Source organism: Balearica regulorum, chromosome 1 (assembly GCF_011004875.1).
Source record: "Balearica regulorum gibbericeps isolate bBalReg1 chromosome 1, bBalReg1.pri, whole genome shotgun sequence".
NCBI classification, from domain to species: Eukaryota; Metazoa; Chordata; class Aves; order Gruiformes; family Gruidae; genus Balearica; species Balearica regulorum.
The window spans coordinates 85,726,716-85,746,994 of record NC_046184.1 but is presented as its reverse complement, the minus strand read 5'-3'; the positions used below and the strand labels follow the sequence as shown (position 1 = coordinate 85,746,994).

The following is a 20,279-nucleotide window of genomic DNA, read 5'->3' as shown; positions in this document are numbered from 1 at the left end:
AATGCCACAAAGATAAATAAATATTTTCAAACATGCCCAGGAAGAATGTGCTCTCAAAGACGGGTAGTAAGTCTAGAACTGCACTTTTTGGATTTATAAGTATATAATGTGCTATAACATCTGTTAGAGAGTAACTAACCATTGCGACCCAGACTTGTACTACTTAGGGCAGTTTTATGAATGGCAACATGAATCAGATTATATTATGGCTGGGTTTGCATTGCTTTCCAGTTGTCTATCCAAAATATTGCATCTTAACATAAGTGAAGCCCCGTTTTGCTTAGACTTTTTTTTTTTTTTGCAACAGATCCCTCAGTCCCTCAGGGTTAACGCCAAAGCTGTGTCAGGTTGCTGAGGGCCTTGTTCAGGCAAATCCTGTACACCTCCAAGGGTGTTTGTCTCTGGATATGTGAGGAAGAGTGAGAGAGTGTCCTCTGCTTCTACCGGGAATGAAACCCCAGATCTACACCCTGGTTCTATCAGTTTCATTGGTTCTCTTGTCCTTGTTATTCTTCTCAGGGGAGAAAGATAACCAGCTTGACTACTTATGCAGTCAAGTTCTCAAGTCCCTAAGCTAGGGGTGACCACTCTGTGATCAAGAGGAGTCACTTGTCTCCTTTGTAGGACTTTAAAATATCTGTTTAAAATCAAGTCTGAGTTTCTGAATGAAAAAAGTCCATATACAAAACTAATTTAACAGCTTAAACCACTAGATGGTAGGAGTCTCTTTTCTGCAGAAAGACTTTCTGAAGTCAGTTGTTTGAAATATTCTAAGATGATTGCTGGTGGAGTAGAGCCAGAAAACTTTCCAAGATCAAAATGAAAACACTGGAATATTAAACTGTGGTCATGGAGGTGAGAATAAGAGAGAGAGCAAGGATTCTCTGCAGAGAATGAAACATTGACACAGAGCATCCCCTATGCTCTGTAGAGCTGTCACAGATTTTTCTTAGACTTGTAGTGATAGTGGATAAAATGAGTGAATCAGAAGCCACAGAAAAAGGGCAAGTTCCTCCTCTAGACTGAAGTGGGGCTTGTTGCAGAATGTGATATAGGCCCCTGGGACCCCTATATATCTATGTTCCTATAACACCTTACTGAAAGCCAATTCAAGATGAATTGAAGTTGATTGAAGCTATCAATACCAAAGAGATGCTTTGATAGTTTGGGAAGTAATACCAAGTGAGAAACTCCAGAGATTGTTTCTCGGTTCAGTTTCATTCATCATCTAGAAGGACATTTAACAGTGTAATGGTGAAACTTACAGCTCTTTCTAAAATGCAAGGAGCAGCAAAAACAGTAAACAATTTATAAGAAACATATGAAAGAGTTCTGTCTGAGCAGCAGTTCAAAAGAAGCACGTCCCAACTCAGTCTTGGGAGTTCCCTTTGACTGTCCCAACAGTACATCAAGACAAGACCTGGTGCATACCATTCCTCCTCACTTCCCTCACCACAAGCCCACATATCTGTAGGAGGAAAGCCCAGGTGTGTTGTGTAGTGATGTTTTCCAGCTAGACACCTAATCTCAGTGATGCATGAAACAGGATACTGGTAAATGGAAGGAAAAACTATGCCCTGTGATTCAGAAAGGCTAGAAACACAGGATGAAATTCAACCCAAAGACGTGCTGAGAGTGAGTTTAAAAGATGCAGTTATCTTCTTACCATCAAAAAGCATGCCAGAGATGGGAAGCACCCTGGGAAGCCAATGATAGTGAAAAAGTTGTGGAGTTGTAAATCATAGAGTAATAGAATATGATTGTAAAGATAAAAATTTTTCAAAATTATTTCAGTTGTTTTATCTTTTTTTATTTGTTTTTAGTTTTGGTTTGTGGTGGGGTTTTTTTTCCCACTAGACATTTGGGGAATTAGTTTTGTCCAACAGTTTACAAAGACAAAATCCAACCTTGTGATGCACAAGCAAAAGGATCCTGTCAATGAAATAGTCAGCAGAGTTGTATGAATAATTCACATGTAGTAGTTCACTGTACTGGATACAGTCTCTGTGCAGATTCCCTCTTTTTCCCTTTGGCTCTGCATTTTGGTGCTGAGGGCACATGGCAAAGCAATGCAGCAAGCTTTTACAGATATCAGTAAAGTTCCAGGCATTTGGGGTTTCTAATTTTTAATGCTTCCACTTGTTTACAGATTTGCTGCAGATCTTGATCTTGCTGTAACATTAGATCATGTTATGTTTGATTACCATTGCACAGATTCTGACTGGGAGCTACAGTAGGTGAACTCCAATCTACAAAATAACAAAGCAGTACATATGATTTCTGACCACTGTCATCTGGAATACCCCAATTTCTGATCCCCATCAGGCAACACTAACAAGGGGGAGAAAAAGAAAGTAAATCTTTTTTAGATCACCTTCTCCAATAAGTCCTAGTAAATCTGTTCCTGCCTATTCCAAATAGCTTAGAACAAATGTCCTGAGTATCTGCCCACTAATGAAACAGAGACAGAGCATCCCCAGGTTCTTCATCCCAGAGCTTTGGCACTTCTGAGATCCTACAGATGCAAACTCAGGTAGCCCTGAGGAACTGAATGTAAGGCTGCAACACTGATTTTTTTTTTGCCTTAGGAAGTATATGAGCTCCTGAGCTGCCCTAGAGTCTTACCCTTCAGTTGCAAGTATTTCTTTCATGTCTATGTAGGCCTTGCCTATGTTGTCCCATCTATCTGCCCCACTGCTACATCACAGACTGAAGAAGGCCCAGTATTGTACAAATGAAGACTGAAATGGATACATTGCACTACTGTAAACTCAAGGTATCGCATGTAGACAAGGAAACCTTATACTAGTGCTGCAATGGGAGTCATTCAAATGTGGGGGAAAGGTGGGCATAAAAATTTGAGACTCAGGACTGTAGACCGAGAAATTTAAAGCTTAGTATTTTAACCATTTGTTTTCAAATTTCTCTTGCCTGTGTTCAAAATTCTTGGCATAGATTTTGGTTTTCCAAGATGTATGATGAGAGTATCACAGAACTCCCTGAAAGATTTAGATACAAGGGACCTCAAGACGTCTGTAGTCCCAACCCCTGCTCACAGCAGGGCTGACTCTAGAGGTAGATAAGTTTCTCATGGCTGTGTCCTGGTGAGTCTGGAACATCTCCAAGGGCGGAGATCCAGCTTCTCTAGGCAACCTGTCCAAATCTTTTCTTTAGCCTTCCTCAGGGAGGAGGAGGAAGACAGCAGGAGGAATGCAGCCTTACAGCAAGTGGAGGAATAATGCCATCTGTATTTTACGGGGAGGAGTGTAATAGCTGTGTATGGGTGGGAGTAACATCCTTGATGAATGGCGGAAGAGATACAACAAAAGCAAGTTCTTTCATATTTATGTCCCTCAGGAAGGAAACAAAGTCTCATGAGGTCTTCCTACATAGAATCCTTTTGGCTCAGTTCCTCTCCCATGATTTTTTGATTGAAAAGCAAGCACCTTCCCTTGATGCTGAGGAGCTTACTAAAAGAAAACTAGTAATTCTGCCAGATAAATTGCAATGGCTATCGCTCTGTGACATGCTGTCACAGCTTGGGAAACAAAATGGGCTGCTGCCACTGCGTACAGATGGAATTCCTAAATACCTACTGCAAGGAGGGCTCAGTGGTTTTAGCCAGATGATCAGAGAGAGCAGAGAACCGAGCAGTCTCTAACGCAGTGTCGGGGCTGTTCTCATCTCTAAAAGTTACCAATACGCCTCGGGGGGGGGGTCCGGGGGCAGATCGGGGCCCAGCCCTGGACAGGTCCCCACTCCGGAGAGTGCCCGGGGACGACGGCGGCAGAGCAAGAGCAGGGACGGTGCCGAGGGCTGCCCAGGAGGTGGCAATCGGGAGCCTCTTACGGGACTGGAGCAAAGGTGGAGGGAGGCTCCCAGGAAAAAGGTGTCTGCCTTTAAGGTGGGTTTATTTGCCTGCCAGATGGGAAGTCTGTGACCAGCCCCTTTAAAACAGGTAAAGGCAGTAAGGCTTCTCCACCCACTTGCCTTGATCTTTCATCATAACTGTGGGCCAGGCAGGGAGGTTGTGCAATGTGTGCGCTCCAGTCAGGAGGCTGCGGGAGAGGTTCATGCACTGCGAGCAGGAGCCAAGGCTTGGAGGCCTGAGCCAGAAGAGCAGGCAGGGGCTAGGAGCCAGCCCCCTCTCCAGCCAGCATGGAGCTGACGACCTGCAGCAGCTGGATCAAGCTCTTCCTCCAGCTCCTTCTCTTCTGGGCTCTCCTTCCTCCCCAAGTGCCTGGGAAAGAAGGTAAGCCTGGGACCTGCTGATCCCTCTGCCTGGAGGGTTGGGCTTGGGTGGGCAGGCAGAGAGGGACCTCTCTAGGGGGCAGGGAACAGGGCCACGCCAACATGCGTGGGGCCCCAGGGACACCACAGCCCGCCTGGAGGGACTGGAGTGGGACTTGGGGGTCTGGGGAGGGCAGGTGGGTGTGGGGGGACGAGGGCCAGGATCAAACCCCATCCAACTCTTGGTGGCTCAGGGAACTGAGCCCAGGTATGTTTCCCCGCTCCTTCTCCACCCCCTCCCAGTCGAAGCACAAATGCCTCGGTGTATCCAGTGATCCAAGAGAATTCTGCCTCTGTTTGCCTTAAACACAAGCGCTGCAGATAACAAGTTTAAACACAAACTCAGAAAGTTTCTGCCCCCCCTGCCAACACCCCCGCAGTTTCCTTGGGAAGCCCTCTTGGGAGTTAACCCTTGTGAGCAAGAGGAGAGTCATTTTTTTGGAGGCTTGGAAGGTGAGACAGTCTCTTTGACCTACCCCAGTGTTGGAAGGTAGAGCTGGGCTTCACAATTTCCTCTTCCACCTCTTCTCTTAAGAGTCCCTTGCTTCCCTTCTCTGTTCCAATTAGTCCCTTTTATTAGATGTAGTCATCTTTTTTTCTTCCATCTTGGCAGTTGCACAGTGGTTATGAAACATCTGGGAAATGGGAATTTGAATAGAGAGGTGAGGAAGAGTAAACTTCTGTTCCTTACCACCTCCTGCAGTCAATTCCAGCCAGAGACTTCTCATCTCTGTTTTGCACAGCAAGAGGTGTTGGGGCTTTTCCATCCCAAGGACAGCCCTCTCTTTTGCTGCTCCAGGCTCCCAATGGAGAGGACTTAGTCATAACTGGCAGTTCAGCCATGGGCTCATCTCAGACTCTGTGAGTGCTGAATGCTCTTTTAAAGTGTTCTTGACAAGCACGCTTGTATTAAGGATCCAGCTATGTAGATGCATCTAACCAACATTGTGGAGAAGGCCAGCCTAGGTGAGAAGCAATATAAGGTAGCGCCACACAGGCTCTGGTTTCCATAAGTGTGTCACTGGTAGTTGGCAGTAACAGGGACTTCTCTGCCAGCTTCTCGCCTATCTCAACCATCTCATTTGGGCTGTGTCTGTGATCCACTCTTCCTTAACGTGTGTATTTGGGAACAGCTCATTTCCCTGGCATCCTCTCTTATCTGAAGTCTTTCTTCTTTTTGGGGAGACATCCTCCCATGTGGCTGGACAGCCACATGAGATTCCTAGCAGTAAGGCTGTGGACCAAAGAGGTAGGACCCCCAGAGTACTCGTATTCCCCGTGCTCTTGTAACCTTGCTGACTCATTCTTCCTTTCCTTGGAGAATCCCTGTTGTGGGTTTCACTTTGAGAGATACTTCTTTGAGAATGGACTTCACCCCCTCCAGCAGGCATTTGGCAGCTGAAGGAGCCACTGCTGGCAGTGCAGTGGCATGGCACATGGGCTCTGCAAGGTTCCCATCCCGGCCGCTTCTGAGTTCCTTTTCCCTTGCTCTGCTAGAACTTGCTGTGCAGCCCCTCTCACTTCCACATCACTGCTTCAGGCCTGTAGAGCGTGGGATAGATATTATCTGGGTGACGGTTCTGGAAGGACAGGCTACCTCACCCTGGGAGTTTTTGGAGCCAACAACACAAGAATAGTATCTCAAATAGAGAGATTGAGAGCAGCAGGGAAGTGAGTGAGGAGCCTTGTCTGGACAGGGAGTCTGTGGCTAGGAAGGTTTTGCCATATGACCATCCTGTGAACATCGTGAACTTGCAAAACCTGGATTCCTGCTTTTCCCTTCTCCCAATCCTGAAAGTGTGTTTCAGAGGTGAGAACAGCAATGCAATCCCTCTTATCTCTGATTCTGGGCCCACAGCCTGCTTCCTCATTCCACAGGACTCTTGCTGATCTGCGCTTTACACTCTATTACTTGTAGTTGGCAGGCAGTATTTCTAAAGCAGTCAGATGAGGGGGAGGAAATCTGGTTATTTAAATGCCATTTAAATATTTTCCCCTCCTACCTTTCACCCCCAAATTTTTTTTCTAAGATGTTTAGAAATGGCCCCTCTGAATACACCCACAGGAATCTGAAAGGGAATCCAAGGAATTTTTCCTGTTTCCTATGTTCCCAAGCTGGGGCTACGATAGGTGCACCAAAACCACCCATCTGTTCTGGCAGCACCGGCAGACCCAAAGGCAGGCATGAAGCTGCACATCTAGCAGTACAGCTTACTCCAACTCCTTTCCCTTCTCCCTGTTTGCCTACAAAGTGATACATTTTTACTTTCTCTTCAGATCAAGACTTGAGGGCAAACTCACATTTTAAAATTTCTTTGAGGGCTAATGACGAACATATCACTGAATTTCTTCTTGGTCACGTAAGTCCAGAAGCCAAGGCTTAAAAACACAGCCATGCAGCGCAATTCTGCAAGAGGTGGCAATGCTATTATGCCTGGGAGCCTTTAGTCTCTTGCTGTTATGGCTAAAACACTCGAGGGTGGGGAGACAGTGAAACGATTTCCAGCCCACTATCAGATGGCGGACAGCGTGGGTCAGAGGTAGAGGGCTCAGCAGTTTGAGCAACTGATGCATGTCATGGCTTTTGGGTACTGTGAAGATGGAAAGTCCCTTCTACAACTTCACACTGCCTCTGTACTTTCCCACAGTGTTTCAAGCACTGAATAGTACCTCTGGGCGACAGTGATTGATCTTTTGTGTTGGTAATTTATTTGATCGCCTGCCTCTTCATCCATTTTGACTACTGCCTTCCTATTCCAAAAAGAAAGATGTGTGTTCAACTGCTAATGCTGGGTTCCCCTTGCAATAGGATTCAACCTCCTGCTCCCATTTTGAGGCAGCTTTAGGAAGCAGAAAAATTTGCCAGGATTGCATTTTTTTTAGATGTGTGTGGGTATTACTTGAGAGGAGGATGGAAGGGGAGGGGGGGCGTCTCATATATGAGGAAAATCTTTTAACTCGTGACTAGCTGCACTGTCTTATATCTTCCCATCCTTCGTCTAGCCATGCTTTTTGAAGGTAAAAGGTCACAAATTATGTGGAGCTGAGAGGGGAAGTGTGGGCTTTGCCTTCTGTGACAAAAGGAGGATGAAGCCAGTCCACAGGCCATTGAATTGGGTCATTGATTTTTTGTCTTCCCCCCTTCTTCTGGTTTTCAGTTGATCTACTCGACACAAGCACTGCGCAGGGTGAACTGGGCTGGCTTCCAGACCCTCCAGAAGTTGGGGTGAGTACATACGTTCAAGGAAGGGGAGCCACTGGGAGTACTAAATGATGAAAAAGCTAATCCAATTTGAAATTTCATCCTGCCTCCCAAAATTGGGCTTCTGCAGCTCCACCCTCTACTGGACATTGTATGCTTTCTAAGTCTTTCTCCATTGCAGCTCCTTCATCTCTGCAGCCTCACCTACTAGCCAGCTGTTTGAGGACTGATGCCTCATTGATCTCCAGTAGCTCTTCTGATGCCTATTGATTTCCAGTAGCTCTCAGTGATTAAACATGTCCTTGAAATACATTGTTTCCATGAAGTAATAAAACTTAATGGAGAAAAAGGAAAAAATCAAATCATCATCCAGTTTTTTCATTCTAACATGTTGCAAATACATGGCAAATAGCCATGGCAGAAGTATTTCTGTCTGCAAGTGTCTCAAGAATTTAGAATCTTTGTCTGTTGAAGGTTGTTCTTTTTTTCCCTTGAGTACTAAACTGAATGATTCAGTTACACATTTTTTTTACTCAGCAGCTGACTGAAGAAATAACTGTTAACTCATGGGGCAGCAATCTGGCCTACTGGGTGGGCTGCAAGGTTCTGGGACTTTATACCCAGCCTTAATGCTGTGTTTGGCCCACACAGCTGATAATGAGGGAGCATTTTCCTTTTTTTCCATGACTGTAAAATTGACTTGATGGAAGTGCTTCAAAATCTACTCCTGAAACCACTGCAAAATTGGACCCAAAAGGCAGCTGAGCTCTCAGCTATTTTTGTACAAGTACAGCTATTTTGTATGAAGTACAGTTGAGCAATCCCTCTAGCGTCACAGCTTATGTATGGAAGATGGTTTCCTTTGTAACAGCAGGACTGTGGGACTGGTGGAAGGAAGGCACAAAGAAAAGGGAATTCAGGGACTATGCTGCAGTAGTTAGAAGGACCTATGTTAATACATAGTTCCTCATCCATGCTCTTACCTTTCTAGCAAGCCCCAAGCTCTCCTAAAGAGTCTTTACCCTTGCTGCTTATAAAGGAGACCCGGGTTCAGCCTGTTCCTAGCTCATTTTCCTAACTTTCCTCTCTAATGCACTGTGGCTGGTTTAAATTCACCCCAGCCTCCTCCTACTCCTGGTAGTCTTGCTGGATGAACTACAGCCAGACAGTGAGGTTCTCCTCTACTGACATAACTGTATTTGGTTCATTTGTACAGCTGTTTTGGTTATTATCATTATTATTATTATACCCTACTCAAAACAGGTGCCCTAGTGAGACGTACATGTAGATTATGTTTTGCCCATTGTTCCCTTTGTTGTCCCCACCAACTGTCTGTGTGGTAATTTTAACCCAATACTAAGCTCCAGGCATGTTCAGGATGAAGTCCGCCTCTTGAAGAGATAGGAAAAAAACACTGAAAAGAGCATTCTAAAAATAATCTGATAGAAAGAAGACAAAAGCTTTGTTACACAGGTTCACAGCAATGCTAGGAGTTTGCATACCCTTCTGCTTGTGCTACATATGGTTTTTTTTAAAATAGGTATAATTAAAATATAGTAGTTGTAACTGGAAAATGTAGAAGATGCTGGAAAACATGGCCTGAGAGCAATCTAAACTGATAGATCAGGATACTGATGACTGACAAACTCACAGAGGAGGAAGAATAGATTCATTGACTGCTGATGAGCTACTCTTTTGCAGGGATTTGTCTAATTACGTCATTTCCCAATAACTGTCAGGTGGAAGGCTGACAAATTGCCACAAGCAAAAAGGGAACAATGGGTGATTCTCTCGGAATCAGAACTTTGAACAACTGTTTCTGAAACCATTCTTCCAAAATGAAGAAGTAAATATGTTTGAAATTCAGACAATTTTTTTTACACAAAAGAGTTAAGATTAATACTGAATAGTCTGACTAGCTTGATTAGTAACAGGCTGGAAACATCTGATGTGTTTTGCATACAGAGTTGAAGCATATATTTTGTGTAACAATGCTACTTGTACCTAACCTCAGATGCCAGAGATTTTCCATCTGTGAGCTGGATTTGTGTCAATATGCTTATCACACAGAGGAGGAATTTGCTGTGAGGAATTTTCATGCTTTATATGGACAAGGTCTCCGAGGCATAGCCCAGAAGAGGTTGGATAATTCTGTGGAGGCAGAATTACACCTTTGTTTTCTCCTCACTTTTAGCCAGTGACAAGTGGCTTGCCATATGTGATTGTTTCATGGTCAGACATGGTCTGTATTCAGTATAGACAACACTTCTGTTAACACATGCTCAGCCTAAGAACACCAAGCTGTATACCAGTCAGTTTTGGACACCATGGGTCATTTTTCTGGACTTCTGGAGTCCAGATTAACTGGCAGTGAAATCTTGCCTAAGCTTAAAGGTAGTCCTTAATTGAAAGTATCTGTACTTAAAGTGTCTGTAGAAGTTTGTTTGCTAAAAGGAAGTTTGTGCTAGCTTGCTTTGTATTAGCTCTTTAGAAAGGGTTTCATTCATTTTAGGCTGTTATTGGAAACTAGTCCCTTACAAAGTCAGACTGTAGTTCCTATAATCACTTTCTTATCTACCTTACCACCCCCACACCCCTATCATCTAACAAATTTCTTGATAAATTTTTTGTCTTTGAAGTTTTGAGACAGCAGTATCAGTTGGGCACGGGGACATGTATTACAGTACTAGTGGTAGACTCCTGTCTTTTCACATATATTAGAGAGCTAATGATGATCACTTTGAAGGTATCAGGAGTCCAGAATTTACTTGCTCTGACATTTCATTGAGGTTCCCCATACTACACAAACAGCCTGGCCACTTGAACTGATTTCAAAATTAATTGTAACTGTCCAAAAAGGACTTCTGAAATCCCATCATGAACAGTTACTGGGCAGAGTAACATCGCTTCTTGGCAGCTTGTAAACTAACAGTATAAAAAGTTATTTATCTCTATTTTGCTTTCAAGTATAATTGCATCAGCTTTGAACAGATGGTGATGAGGAGTCATATTATCCTCTTGCTTTTTGCTTGTAATAGACAAGGCCCTGAACAACCCAGCCTGGCTTTGAAGTTAGCCTTGCTGTGAGCCGGGGATTGGAGTAGAGACCCAAAGGTCCCTTCCCACCTAAATCTTTCTGTGTTTATGTGGTATTTTTGCACTGTTTGTTTGTTAGCATTCTGAGCTTGCATTTTTAGCCCAGGTACAAACGGTCCTTCCAGTTTCACCTGATTTAATGTTTTGAACTCTGTAATATCTATTCCTATGGATTTTCTGTATCAGTTTATGTAGGCCTATGATACAACATATTGGGCAATCTAATATTTGCTTTTAGTTGCTATGATTATTGTACCCCCAACTTGCAGACCTATCTTGAAATTTTCCTTTTGTCTGCTATTTCCAGTTTCCTTTTTTTGTATCTGAATAGTATTTGCATAATTCAACCATACTTTCATGAGTATATGTGACTACTTAAGTTCCTAGCCATTTGTACTGTAGGATGTTGCATAGTGGGCCTCTCAATATGACTTTCTGTCTCTATGCTGTTGAATGGATTGTAAATTAAACACACTTTTTTATTTTTAGCTGGTATGTTTTCCTGGGAGGCATGCTTTCACTAGTTCTACAGCTGTCTTTTTGCTTGTAAAAGAGTAGTTTTTCACAGTAACTTTGTTTTTAAATTGGGTACGTGTTATTTCAGAAATCACATCAACTCTGCTGCTGCCACTAAATGCCAAATTGTGTCACATTTATTACATATTAAAGGCTCAGCAATGCTCAGTTCTCAAGTGGTAACTGGTTTATGGAGCTTACTTTTCCAATATATTCCTGCATGGATCATGGTATTAGTAAAACTTCCAGATTATTTACTTAGTCTCCTTTCTAGGCTGCCATTGTTCTCAATCTCTTATGCATGGTGAGGTGGAAGACATATTTTTTCTCTGCCTATTCCATACTCTTGCTTGCTTCCACACATACTTCAAACTGCTGCTATCAGTTTCAAACTTTCTACCAGGTCTCCAGTGTGCTTGGCACCTGACGTGCTCAACTTTTCCAAAGCTGAACCTTCACACAGTACTAAGGATGTGCATTTAATCCCAGTGACCTAATATGTCCTAGAGGCTATTCATAAATAGCCACTACCTGCAGTATTGTGGCTCCAAAAACATTTGAAAAACTTCGAAACTTATGTAATTCTTGTGCAGTTCTGCACCCCATGTTTCATTGGAAGTCTGATTATGAACTGTCCAATCTATGTGAATGCAATTTGATTAAGCCAGTGCTGAGATTTTTTTATTTTTTAAATGCTGTTATTTTCCTATTAAATCTCAGGCATAGTACAAATTCTATACTACTCAATTATTTTCTTTTGGTAATAGACTAGATCAAGTACCCGTGACCCCTCAGCAACTTTTATATCACTGACCACACGATAATGTTTACATGCCTTCAGGTTCTAACAAGGTGAGGTTGTGTTCCACCAGACTAAGCCACCAGATATTAGTAACAGCTGATGGCTGGTTTCTGTTTTCACCACTTCTGCTCAGACAGATAGGCCTGGTCATGAAGGAAATAGTGTTGTGGGACACACAGCCCTGAACCTGCAGTGATTCTAGCACAACACTCCTATTTCATTAAACCTGGGCAGTTCACTTAATCAGACTTCTTGGTATCTTAGTCAGATAGCCTTACCTGGAACGAGTCTCAGCCAGTCAGCTTTCTGTAGCATCCAAAGGTGGAGTGAAAAATAACCATCAGAAATGCTATTATGTGCATCTCTTCCCACAACTGTTGACAATGTATATCCTTCAAGATCTAACTCAAAGGGATGTTATCACCTCTGAACTTGGACTAGAGTATATACTTTAGCCTGCTCTCAGTTTAAGTATCAGGCTTAGAGGATTAGCTTCCAAGTGAACAGGATCTGTACAGAAATAAGGGACAATTGCCTAGTAGAGTCAACAATTAACTGGAAATGGGAACAGTTCTGGCTTCAGGATTGTATCCTGACATGCCCTGGTGCTGTTGATACGTGAATTGGTAGAGATACTTGATGATATTCTATTAAGTGAAAATTAATTATTTTATGTGGATTTGGGAGAGAAGGGGGGAAAAAAAAGTCATGCATATCCAGATATACTTTGCTTTACTCAGAGGGGTGAGAACGGGGAGTATAAAAATGAAATGAGAGGAAGTAAAGTGTGAATTAATAATTGTACGGTAGGCCAGATTGCATGAGGCACCAACCATGTAGCCTAGGATGAAGTCACTGCCACAGACCCAAGTAGCAATCTCAGCTAGTGCACTCAGTGTTGTGACATGAAGGGCAGAAAAGACCACATTCTGAGCCAAAGCAAAGATGCTGTACAACCATGACATTCATCACCTTGGCACTACAGTGATGACAGCACTGTTACCTAGCAGCTTCAGGAAACTGATTCACCCTTTTATAGCAGTTGAATGAGCATGGACAAGGTTCATTGAACTTCCTCACATCAACACAAAAGCACCACAAGTCAGCTGGAGCTTTGAGATGAGTCTGTATATAGCAAGGTCCTCCAAGAAGACTAACAAGCTATTTAAAGTAAAAAACAAACCTTTTTTTTTTTTGTTTTGTTTTTTTTGTTTTTTTTATAATACAAACCAAAATGCTGGTGAGTTTGCAGGCAGGCAGGTTAGAAAGAAAAGGCTTTATATCATTTGTTGCCTGCGGTGTCCTGGCTGGCTGGACCTATGCTTTGAAGTGTGATTCTTCTTACCATCTCAGAGGCAGTTGCAAAAAAAATGTGCCTGTTTCCTGTGATTTCTTGGAAGGTTATTTCCATTGCTTCTAAGGCCTAGTTCCTGGCTTCCCTATGCTTGACGTGGAGCCTGCCAGCTCCTCACTGTGACTTTCATGCTGCCACATCCTGCAGCTTCTTTTGTCCAGGCAGGTTTGATCATCTCAAAGAAAAGGCACAATTACCCTTTCCCTGGGTGAGATTCCACCTGATCTGTCATTCATCTTTAAAAGGAACCTATGCAAACAGAGTAAATATTGCCCATTGCCATCAGACTCATTTCCCAGGTTCTCTGTAAATACTGGAAGTATACTTGACACACCATACAAAACCATACACAGCCCTTGGGGGAAAAAAAAAAAAATCACTTCTATTTACAATGGATTCTATGCAATGTACAATGTAGTGCAAAAACAACATGAGAGCTTACATTTGCTTTATTGGTAAGATGACTTTAGGTATGAATCTGAACTCTTTAAGATGTACCATCTGATTTTCCACTCCTGCCCTTTTTGTAGTTATTGGTATTCTTAGTGGGTGTTAGCAAAATAGGTATATATGAAACAAGCTTCCAAAATACCAAGCTGAAATGTTGTAATGGAGTACCATTATCTCTCATCTAGTAGCATCTGTTGTGACCAGAACTGTTTTCATGCAAGACCTTAATGTGGCCAGACAGTTCAGAGAATGAGCAGACAGCAGAACCTGGATTTGATAAACAGGTTCTGTAATCAATGTGCAGGAGCTCTGTGGCTCACATTAGCACCTTATCTTTCCATAAGAACTTGAGTACAAGTTAAATTGGAAGGAGAAGGGTGGGATAGAGTCCTGTGTACTAGTGCCCTAAAGAACAAGTAATTACATAATGCAGTTGCTCCTCCCTGAAAATAATCAATGGATCATTGTGGGGAAAAAATATATCATCCCACCCAGAAAGATACTGTAGACAAGTAAACATCACTTCTATGTTCAGCTGTGTCAAAGACTCCATGATGATGTGATGAAATCAAATTTCCCTGACCATTGCCAAATGATCAAAGAAATAAAAGCAGCCTCTTTGCTGTTCTCAGATCTAAAGTTATAGGACTCATGAGTTAGGTGTCTAGATGTCACCACATTTCTTTCATCATCATCAACTAAATTGTCTTCCACACCAGCAAAAGAACTTGCAAGAGTATTGAGAAACATTCAGTGAAGGGTCACAGAAACTGTGTTCTGGAACAGTCAAAACACCACTGTGGTGCTGCTATTTTTGACTGGCTGGTCTAGTGTTACCCACTGACAAATTTTTGTCAGAGTATTTTAGCTGAAGAGAAGCTGTTCATCATATCACAGCAGGTATCAGCAAGATGTCTCTATCGTCACAGTCTTTCCTCTGAGGCACTATGCTAAGAATGTAGTACAGCCGAACCAGTAATGTACAACTCCCTTCAACTCTGAATATATTTCAGGAAGGTTTTTTTGGTCATGGTAGCATGCAAATGCTTCTATACAAAAGTCCAAAGAGACTCCTGGCAAAAGTGCTGCCAGGGGAAGGAGATAGAAACCATTCAGTGGTGTGTGTTCTGCTGGGTGGTTTCAGGCTTGGGACACCAGCAATGTGTTTTTGCTGAAAAAGATTGCTGTTCTGGGGCCCTGCGATTTTTCTTCAGGAATAGATTCCATGGATTAAAATAGCACTCTGAATTGTGCTGCAAATTAGATGGGATTTGCTAAGCACAGGTACACCATAGCTGGCTGTACTATCTCAGCTGGTCTTTTTATCTTAGTGCAAATCTCTAACCCAAAGTTAAAAAAGTTAGTCGTTTTCAGTATATGAACTCCTATCTTTTCCAGTGGAGACATGTATCTTAGTTCAGTAACTTTAAGCCTATTGGCAAGATGCTTGCCTTGTTGCCTTCTGTCAGTCTCTTAAAAGTATTGCTGTGCCTTTCCCCAGGGGTCTGCAGGCCAAAGATTGGAAACCATTGTGCTAAGATAATGTGAAGGCAAATTAACTATAGGTCACAGCAGACAGGCTCTGATGTGAAAGAAGACAGGGCAAGACCATGGCAAGCTGAAGATGGAGACAGCACTACTGTTGTGAGCTACAAGCTCTTTAACTGCAATCTGAGCCTAAGAATTTGCAATATTGTCACAGCCTGCTGCCTCTGTCACTGTTAGCCTACCTCTTTATCAGCAAGGTTGAATTTGGTATTTGTCATCATAGAAAGTCTGGGGGTTTTATTCACATAAAAAAGACTAAAACCAAAAGAGACCACTTTATTGGTGTCTGCAGAGCCTGATACAGTAGCTCCAAGAAGACATACGAACTGCCTCAGTTTGTTTCCGTCTTATACCTTATGACAGATCCTACGAAGAGTAGCCCACAGATGGATAGATGAATCACAGATTGTCCTAGATAGGGTCCTTGATGCAGACCTAACCTAGAGAAGGCTCATTTCTAGAAAAAGCAGAGTAAGCCTTCCTTAGGCTTCAGAGCTTCAAACTGTATAATCAATTCAGAGTTGATCGAGGCAGACATTAAAAGGCATGGACCTTATCTTATCTTTGGATCTTTACTCACAAGGCAGACCAAACCAATGCTGTTTACTACAAATATCTACTGGCACCCTTCCAGATTGTCATTCACATAATTCTGAGCTGCCTTCATAAAGACAGCTTCCCTCCACCACTGCTTTCTTTATATTAAATCCAACCTAGCAATGGGAGGAAAGTTGCCTTCCTTTTTCCTAAACTTGCAGTTTTCTGAGGTTATTGAGATAGTACTTTTGCTTTGAGGTTTTCATTCACTTAATGCTAATTGCTGTGCTGGAATGATTTTGCTCTGTATTATACCACCAGACCAAGACTTTCAAGAACATGGGTTCCTGAGAAGTACAGAACACCCTTTTGTTCTCAAATCCCATGGCTACATCCTTAGAAAGTCAAGCTACTAATTTATGGCCCTCTCCTGAATGCATTTGGTTTTGTCTTCTTAGCAACTTTTAAAGAATTCTAAAAGGTTTTAAAAGTTTAAAGACTAGTTTAAAGGCAGTTGAAACTTAAACTTAAAAAGGAATTTAAATTTAAATGAGTTTAAAAGGAGTTTTAAAGAGTAAAATTTAAAGAGTTTAAGAACTCTTTAGCGTGCTTGGAGCAGGGAATTGGACTAGATGATCTTGGAAGGTCCTTTCCAACCTAAGTCTTTCTATGATTCTGAGTCTCATGAGAAAACTTTCTATAGCATCATAAAACCACAGTTCACTCACTGCTAAAATGAGGAATTCTGACTCCCACTGTCCCCCACTTCTCCTAGAAGAATGTTTCCCATCCTATGGCCAAACTGATGACTGGAGTAAGGGTACAGTGTCTAGAATAAAATGGGTAGAAAGTTACATTAGCAAAGGAGGTTGATTCAATGTCATTGGCAGACAAACTGGAGAGCCAAGTAATTCATATTGATTGAGCCAGAGTTTACCACACATGTTCATTAAGAACATTACATTAAAAATCAGAGGCATACATTTTGATTTTGCAGCAGATTCTTTGAGGATGTGAGACAGTTGCCTAGCAACTTCTGGACACATCACCCTTTCATTAAGTGTTATATGTAACAGTTTTCCCCTACTATTTTGAATTTAAAAGCTTAACTGAATAATGAAAAGAAGTCACAAGCATATTTAACAATAGCTCTGTATTGTTAGCATAAATAATATCCTCATTTTACTTCCTTTACCCATCAGCAGTAGAGTCTAGAAAAGCCAAGTCTGACTCCCTTGTTCTTTCTTTGCACCACACTGCATATGAAACTGTGCAATAGTCAGTGCTAAGCATCTTTGCCATGAAGAACTCAGTCTGGAAGAAGCTGGGCTGAAATGAGCTAAGAAATACAGGAGTTAGCAGTTGGATTTTTTCCAGCAGTAGAGTTTAAAGGAATTTTTTTCTGCTAGACTTGTCACTATTGAAAATGAAATATTGGTCCTGTATCACTTAAGTTTTGAAAATGGTATATTCGGGACATGCATCAGAACAGCTTATGTCTTTCAGTGAGACATGCAAAAATTGCTTTCTGACGACACTTGTCTGTGGCATTGCCTTAGGATAAACTGCTAATGGAAACTTGTCTAACTCTCAGCCTTCAAATGCAATTATACATTTCCCATCAGCTTGATGGAGGCAGACACCCATGGAAAAATGTTTCTAAAAGCCAGTCCTAACATTGGCAGTTTCTTATGAAAGCTACTTTGCTCTTATTCTCCTTTCTAACTTCTTTTCTTCTATTTCAATCTACTTCAGGATGTGTTGTAAATTCAGTTCTGTAGCATTTTCCAGAAGTTCTTCAATGAAATAGTGCAAGGGGTGACTAAGTGATTGCTCCTTCTGGTTGATCAATTGGGATTGATCAGTCTGTTTCTCTCTCTTGCTATCCTAAATCCTTTGACCTCCAGTGAATGAATTAAGTGTAAATCCTGTGTGGTGCAGGTATATACCAGTTGGATCAGATTAAGAGGGTGGGGTAACACTGGAGATTAATTACATAGAGAAAAAGGAAGCAAGAAGGGAGACATAGATACCATCCGCAGAACTTCCTGGGAGGAGACTGCTAGTATGCGCTTAAGTAAATGGCTGAAATCAGCCTGATACGAGCTTGTGGTATCAGCAGGGCTTGCTAGCTTGGAGAAAGTACTCTGACAGTTTTCAGAGTGGGGCTGTACAGCAGCTGTGCTCTAAGTCATGGCATAAAAGCAGAGCATCCTTTGGCACTCTGTGGGTTCATCTCTTGTATTCCACTAGCAGATTAACCTGGTCTGTGGGATGAGAAGCTAGCAGAGAGGCTGCAGGGTTGTGCTGTGAGTACAGGAGGTGGTGGTACTAGAGAAAAGTACGAGTCTCACGCTCAGCCCATGAGACTTGACAATCCTAGAGTAATATAGAGACCGAGCCCTTGTTTAAATTGCATCTTAACCTGGGGTGTGATTTAAAACCAAGATGCTTAAACTTGTGCCAATACCTATGTGGGCACTTGTTTCAATTTAATTTGATTAAACATTTAAAGCATAATGAGAAAGGCAGTCTTAGCACGGGTGGAAAAAGGATCTAAGTTATTTTCCCTGTGGACAAAACCTTGCTTTCCAAGTTTTCCGTTCTCATGTGCAACTTACTCAAAAGTGAATACTCTTTGCATTTTGTATCTGAGCTGTGGTGAGGAAACAAAACTAGAACCACATAAAATTCAGCAAAAGTGTATGTTAAAATATGTATCAAATCCTACTGGATTCATAAAAATAGTATCAGCGAGGTCACATAACCAGTTGGGCCCACGTCCTTCTCTCAGCCATTATTTGCCTGGGGAAGAAGCAGAACCTAGTATGAAGTCAAGAAAATCAACTGAGTTTTCATAGTTAAATTAGGTTTTGCAAAATATTACACTTAAAGAAGCATGAACTTCAAATTAATGAGTGCTTGCTCTAGCACAGTCCTTCTGCAACTGACCTTCCCATTGCATTGGGCTATCTTTTCTCTTACCCCAAAGTGCTGTGTATTATTCTCAGGGGCAGGTAGTAGCCCTGATCTGGTATGTCCTACTGTACACTTTGAATGTAAATGATGGCAGGGAGAAGCAGCCAATACATGGGAGTAGAGGGTCTTTTTCTCAATCTAAGACATGTATGAAAGAAAGAGATTGGAACCAAGGTAGGATGAAGGGGATGTGCAAAGATCCATGCACTGTTGTTCCCTTCAATTTGTCCTAAGTCAAATCCTAATTACAGTATCCTCTTTGCTCCCTGTGTAAAGAGCTCGGGCAGACATGGGCCTCCAGGCCAGATCCAGCTTTTGCTCAGTGTAAGAGGCCTTTTAGCTAGCCAGGCTTTGAGCCCTGAACACTATATGGGAATGGATCTTTTACACTTGATTTTGTCATATTTGAAGTGAAACTTGTTTCTCACATCTGTCTAACAATGTGTGTTTTCTTCTGTCCTGGGAGCAGTGGAGTGAAGTGCAGCAGATGATTAATGGTACCCCAGTCTATATGTACCAGGACTGCAGCGTTCTTTCCGAGGGTGACACTGATCACTGGCTTCGCACCAACTGGATTTATCGGGGTGAGGCAGCCTCCCGCATCTATGTGGAGCTAAAGTTTACTGTAAGGGACTGCAAGAGCTTCAAAGGTGAAGTGGTGACCTGCAAAGAGACCTTCAATCTCTATTACATGGAGTCAGAACAAGATGTTGGGATCCAGTTCCGCCGCCCTCTGTTCATCAAGGTCCGTAGTGCTGGGGATGAAGATTGAGTCATATCTTTCTGCTTAAACTAGTCATATCTTTCAGCTTAAACTAGGTGTGTCTTGCTGGCTGGGGGAGGCCAGGAGAACCAGCATCTGGGAGTGGCATGGATAGTAAGCCTTATCCTTAGAATAAACTTTGCCTCTAGTGCCCTCTGTGATGCTCAGAGCAGTCTTTGCCACAGGAGGCACAAGAGTTTTCAAATGAGATCAGCCCTCCATTCTGCATAAGCACTTATTTAACTGTACACTATGTAGGTAAGGATTCTAAAAGGTTGTAACAGTGCTAGATGGTTACACCAATTTTCTGAAATAGCAAAGCAGAGACCAAAGGAATTTGACTTGCCTTAGGTAACAAAGCAAGATTAGACCAAGTGAAGAACAGAATCCAGTTCAGGTCTCTGCTCCTGATGATTTACTCTGATTGTTACGAGATAGAGGGTCTTTTTTTTTTTCTAAAATTGGAGGTGATGGCTTGCTATAATGAAATTCTCCTTTGTGTGAAGGTATTTAGCACCGCTATATTTTAACTGCTGTTTCCCCCCAACTTAATACCCTCTTGCCATGGAAATATTTGAACTGCAGAACAGGGAACCTCAGATTTTTTGTAAAGTAACTTCTGTAACCCAGTTCTGTCCTAAAAGAAGCCACAGACCTAAATTATTTGACTGCCCTTTCCTCTGCAGTTTAAATGGCATGTGATGAAAACAAAGAATGGTAAAGGCCACCACAGGCAGAGCAG

The 20,279-nt window shown here is 42.3% G+C and overlaps 1 protein-coding gene across 1 annotated transcript in view; it reads left to right on the top strand.

Moving 5' to 3' along the window:
- The first annotated feature begins 3,834 nt into the window (after positions 1-3,834).
- Positions 3,835-20,279, top strand: part of EPHA1 (EPH receptor A1) — a 35,002-nt gene continuing 18,557 nt past the window's right edge. Inside the window, exons 1-3 of the mRNA XM_075763026.1 lie at positions 3,835-4,252; positions 7,449-7,516; positions 19,244-19,519. Coding sequence (XP_075619141.1) covers positions 4,159-4,252; positions 7,449-7,516; positions 19,244-19,519 — 438 coding nt within the window. The 5' untranslated portion in view covers positions 3,835-4,158. The remainder of the gene's footprint in view (positions 4,253-7,448; positions 7,517-19,243; positions 19,520-20,279) is intronic.